At 36.0% G+C, this 6,000-nt stretch overlaps 1 protein-coding gene across 1 annotated transcript in view; it reads left to right on the top strand.

Annotated features, from left to right (window-relative positions):
- Positions 1-1,538: 1,538 nt before the first annotated feature.
- Positions 1,539-6,000, top strand: part of LAMB4 (laminin subunit beta 4) — a 98,998-nt gene continuing 94,536 nt past the window's right edge. The window contains exon 1 of the mRNA XM_054494253.2: positions 1,539-1,572. Coding sequence (XP_054350228.1) covers positions 1,539-1,572 — 34 coding nt within the window. The remainder of the gene's footprint in view (positions 1,573-6,000) is intronic.

Below are 6,000 nucleotides of genomic sequence, written 5' to 3'. Positions count from 1 at the left end.
AATAAATTATAGTGAGGTGTTTTTTTTTTTTTTTTTTTTTGCCTTTTAAACTGACAGATATTTAAAAATAATACTCCATGTTGGTAAGGGCTCATGTTAGCAGTGCTTGCAGTCTGGTTATAAGTGTGAATTGGAACAAACTTTCTGCATGGTAGTTTGACAGTGACATCAAAAGCTTTATACACACATATACGTATGTATATTTGTATATATGCGTGTGTGTGTATATATATATACAGTCTGTGTATACATATGTGGTTATATGCACACACATATATGCTCTTTGGCTCATTATTTCTGTTCCATTTACTATATCCTAGTGAATAAGGCTATAAACAAAGATTTAGCAGAAATATTTATAATAGGCAAATATTATAAACCAAGTACACATCAACCAATAGAGAATTCATTAAATCAATTCTAGTTTCTACATTCAGACTAATACTATGCAGTAATTAAAAATACTGGTGTCCATCTTACAACACAGTGAGATTCCATCTCTACAAAAAATAAAATTAGCTGGGTATGTTGGCACATGCCTATAGTCTCTGCTACTGGGGAGGCTGAGGTGGGAGAATCAGCTTGAATCCAGGAGGCTGAGGCTGCAGTGGGCCACCATTGCACCACCGTACTCCAGCCTGGGCAACAGAGTGAGACATTGTCTTAAAAAAAGGAAAAAAAAAAAAAAACCATTACAAATTTTACCTTCTTTTCTCCAGACCCACTGAAGTGTATACATACCCCACTCTGGATCAGAACTCTCTTCAATGGTAACTTGGGGATGGAGGGAGGCCTTTCTCTCAACGGCCATGGCCAAATCTACAAAGAAGAAAATCACAAGTTTGCTTTATAGGAGACTCCAGGTGATCTTAATCTTGATAAAATATCACTAATTAAAAGTGCATTTGTTAGTACAGAAAGATGCCTGGAATGTATTGATCGAAATAAGAAAACAGTGTGATACTATTTTTGAAAATTATTTGTGCAAGGAAAAAGTATGGAAGAAAAGGCTCTTGAGAGAGGGGCCTCCCTCCATCCCCAGTGTCTTGCTCTGTTGCCCACGCTGGAGTGCAGTGGCGCAATCATGGCCCACTGCGGGTGGTATTATAGGTGATATTTTTCTTCATTTTTCCTGTCTGAATATTCTACTTTTTCTATAATAAGTATGTATTAACTGTGTAATTTTTAGAAGAAAAAGTTTCTAAATAAGAATGGGCAAAAAGTAGGTTAAAATTAAAATATGCAAAGGAAATTATATTTGTTTCCTCTTATTTCCCACAAACAGTTGAATTCTGTTGATTTCAAAAAATGGCAAACATTAAGAGCAAACAAATATTTGTTAAAATGTTTATGCACTCTTATTTTTTGAGGATCTGGACAGTATGGTTATTTCGTATGTCTAAAGCATAAGAACCATTCAATAACTCTGAGCACTTTTACATAACATGTGATGATGGCAATTATTTCTTCTATCAGTGATTGACTTTAACCTTTTTTTAACCCAGTAGAATTGAATTTAATCATCTCCTGACAAAAGAATGCAATTTCAACTGACCCTTTTTTTGCACCTTGGTGAGTATTCGTTGTCAAAATCTATTTACTGCTTGTACTGTCCTAGAATATTTAGTGGAAATAGTTTTTAAACATATTCATTTCTTTCTTCTATAGTGCTGTATACTTGTATAGCTATTCTGTTGTTGTTGTGTAATTGTGTCAAGCAACTGAAAAATTCCACTCCAACATGTTTAGTATCCACATATAGCTATTTCTATCACTTTTTAATGGAATGTTATCTTCAGATAAGTAAAGTAAAATATTAAAGAACAGATAATAGTTTCAGTGTCTTAATTTACAAATACAATACATCTAATTTTTAAAATAGCTATGCTTTCCATGTAACACTTGTCCCAGCAATGAGGTCTTGTGAAGAAGTTACAGGCAAAATTCCCTCTTCTAAGTAAGCAGTAGCTCTAAGCTAATAGGCCAAATTCTCCATGCTCCCGCCGTCTTTAATAAGCTGAGAATAATTTGCATTAATCATAGAGAAGATGTTTCCAACAATTACTCTCTTTGATCTGACTTTTCTACGTCGAAAACAGGCCTGCCTTTGGTTACTGAGTACTAACTAAATTGCTTAGAATCTTCACTTCAAAGATTTATGCTGAATTTCTTTATGACAACAAGCCTTCAGAATCTCACCTTTTTTTTTTTTTCTTCACAATTTTCCAACCCTGAGGTAATTTTCCAGTTAGATTTGCTGGTAATGGTCCAGATGGTAAGCACTCATTTGTTCTCTGTTGAAAATCCCCTGCCTTGGAGAGGTGAGCCACAGCCCAGTGGGAACAGAAACTTGTCATTCATCTGGAGCCCTCAGTTCATCTTCCACATCCCAGGACTGGTCTCATTCAGAAAAATAGTTATTTTAACCTGCACCTGCCTTACATGTTCTCTTTGAAACTAAACCAATATCCAAAATCAGAAGGGACCACTGAGGATCACTCTACTTTCTCCCCAGCCTTTATATAGAATATCTTACTCACATCTTGCAAAAGTTCTAAACCGATCCACAGTTGCTGAGAGAGCCTTCCTCAATTAGGGGACTCCTCTCTCTGGAGAAGGAATCTTCTAAACTAAATTAGCTTGGGCAGAAAAGACCTCACTACAATCAATCGTACATTTCTAAATGTAAGCTTGCCCTGACCTAAACCAAACCTCTTGAGTTGCCGATGGTCAAACTCCCAAGCAGGTTAGCTACATATCATCAGCTTGGGAATTTTCCCATTGATAGTTTGAACATAGACACTTACATAAACACTGCAGCTTATTTAAACACTTAGTTTTGCCTTCTGACTGAGCAATATAAGGAGATATAATCATAAAAAGTACACTGCCCCATAGGTTTTAGGAACTTCACGCAAAGTGCAAACCTTATCTACATGCGTTCTTTTTTTTTTTTTTTTTTTTTTTAAGACAGAGTTTCATTCTTGTCGCCCAGGCTGGAGTGCAATGGTGTGATCTCGGCTCACTGCAACCTCCACCTCCCGGGTTCAAGCAATTCTCCCGCCTCAGCCTCCTGAGTAGCTGGGATTACAGGTGCTCCCACCATGCCCAGCTAATTTTTTGTATTTTTAGTAGAGACAGGGTTTCACCATGTTGGCCAGGCTGGTCTTGAACTCCTGACCTCAGGTGATCCACCCACCTCGGCCTCCCAAAGTGCTGGGATTACAGGTGTGAGCCACCGTGCCAGGCCGCATTCTTGGTATTTTTTCTCACCCATTATAATCTGCATGAACGTATAAACATGTGTTTACATCCTCTAAAGCTCTGATGTGAACTCTAAAGTGTGAGAAAGCATCTCGTGTTTGAGAAAATTATGACAACATGCAGAAATACTAGAGAAATTATATAGTAACAGTAATTTCTATAAAACAACTCTTTACAGAAAATTTACTGTATATTTTCCTTAAATGACCAGATCTCCTAAATTCATTTTGGAATTTCATAACATTCATAAAATTCATAACATTCTATCTTCAGGTTCTATCTTCAGGTTGCGTCATTTTTTAGGAACGTGTTGATTGTCAAAAGACATAATCATGTTTCTTTTCTGAATTAATTCCAACCCGTTGCTAATGTGATTTGGCATTTGGAAACTTCATCCCAGGAAGGATATTGCTTAGTCTACGTTCAGGCATGAAACTTTAACTTATTTACATTTCTAGTCACTTTTTACCAAATATTTTAGACAAGAAGTACATATTTGCACTTATAATATTACAGGAATAATAGTTCAATTTCCCTAAGTCCTGGAATATATTTTCTGGAAAAGAATTTCTGATGAAAACAAGTTTGGCCAAGTCAGGTTATAAAAACATGTTAAATCTCTAAGGCAACAATTCCAATTAAAAAAAAATCCAGGATGGAACTTGTCTAAAAGAATAAATCCCTGGAAGGGAAGTCTTCTTTTATTCACATGTAACATCAACGGAAATATTATACCTGATATTGTCCTTAAAAATCTTTGGTCTATTGGAGTCCAAACTTCTGAATAGCTATTTATCCTAGATACCAATTCTGGAAAACAAACAAACAGACAAAATATGAATGTGGGTTGCTGGTTAAATAAAAGTCCACATTAACCATTTATTATATCACAAAACAGCAAGTGTCCGATGGAGCTAGCTTTCTTCACATAGCTATCTCAGAGAAAGAGAAAGAAATGTGCCCTTCCTTTAGAATAATAATCTTTACATTGAGATTGAGAATAGAAAATTTCCTGTTCAAAGTGTCATTTAGTAACTTGTGTGGGTGGAGACATTATCACATTCTTAGCTGTAGAACTTATGATCCATGTCTGTTTCATGCCTAATGATACAAAATGACCAGATTAATAGTTCATGTGAATAATGTTTAAGTAAGAGAAATAACACGGTTTTTTCAATAACCATATAGGCTATTTTAGAGGTCAAACTGAAGGAAAGAAAGCCATTAAATGTAAAACAAGTTCATGAAAAGATTATTATATTTTTTAAACAGAGAAAACTGAGAAGAAACCAAGCTGATTTCACTGTATGGTTATTATTTCTTATTATAGGCCCATCCCTGTCACTCCTGTCTACTGAAATAAGGCTTGGCATACATTTTCATGTCTCAAGGATAAAGTGTATAAGAGCAGCTAGAACATATCACATGTGTATTTTTAGAGTCTGGGATTTGCTTGGTTTACCATCCAGAGGCTGATGGGGGTTGGGGATTGTTTGACTCTTTTACTTTTTATTTTGAAATAATTGTAAGGTCACACACAGCTGTAAGAAATAACACAGAGAGAGACCATATACCCTTCACCCAATTTCTCTCAGTCATAGCATCTTATATAACTATAGCACGATATCACAACCAGGAAATCAACACTGATGTCATTCACTGGCCTTATTCAGATTTCACCAGTTATACATGTACTCATGTGTGCATGTATTTGAGTCTATGCCATTTTATCACCATATAGATTTATGTGCCCATCACCACAGTCAAGATACAGAACAGTTCCACCACCTCAAGGATCCCTAGTACTACCCTTTTATAGCCACAACCACCTCCCTCCCCGCCTGCCTTCCTAACCACTGACAACCACTAATCTGTTCTCTATCTTTACAATTTTGTCATTCAGTAATGTGATACAAATAGAATTATGTAGTACATAACCTTTTTTCACTCCGCACAGTTCCTTTCAGATCCATCCAAGTTGTTGCTTGTATCAATGGTTCACTACTTTTTTTTGCTAGGTTCCATAGTACAGATGTACCACACTTGGTTTAACCCTTCACCCAATGAAGGACATTGGGTTGTTTCCAGTTTTTTATTATTACAAATAAAGATGCTGTGGACATTTGTATAGGATTTTTGTGTGAACATAAGTTGTAATTTCTCTGCGATGAATACTCAAGAGTTCCCTTGCTGAGTTGCATGATCAGCACCTGCTTAGTTTTGTAAGAAATTACCATATTCTTCCTAGGAGTGCCTCTACCATTCTTCATTCCCACCAGCAACGTATGCGGGATCTTCACATCCTTTCTAGCATCTGGTGTTATCACTATTTTTATCTTTGCTATTCTGATTGGTGTGTCGTGATATCTCAATGTGATTTGATTTGCATTTCCCCAGTGGCTAATGATGTTGAACCTCTTTTCATGTGTTTATTTGCCATCTGTGTATCTTCTTCACTGAAGTGTTCTGTTCATGTCACCTGCCATTTGCTCATTTGATTGGCTTTTTTAATGTTGAGTTTTGAAAGCTCTTATTAAATTGTAAGTACAAGAGCTTTGTTGGATATGTGGTTTGCAAGTATTTTCTCTTACTCCATAGTTTACCTTTTCACTTCTTCACAAGGTCTTTCTCAGAGCAAAAGTTTTTAATTTTGACACGGTCCAATTTTCTAAATTCTCCTTTTATGGATCATGTTTTTTTTTGGCAATTCTAAAAAGTATTCACCTAGCCCTAAAT

Source organism: Pongo pygmaeus, chromosome 6, assembly GCF_028885625.2.
Source record: "Pongo pygmaeus isolate AG05252 chromosome 6, NHGRI_mPonPyg2-v2.0_pri, whole genome shotgun sequence".
Taxonomy (NCBI): domain Eukaryota; kingdom Metazoa; phylum Chordata; class Mammalia; order Primates; family Hominidae; genus Pongo; species Pongo pygmaeus.
The sequence above is the reverse complement of the archived record's forward strand: the minus strand, read 5'-3'. Positions and strand labels throughout refer to the sequence as shown.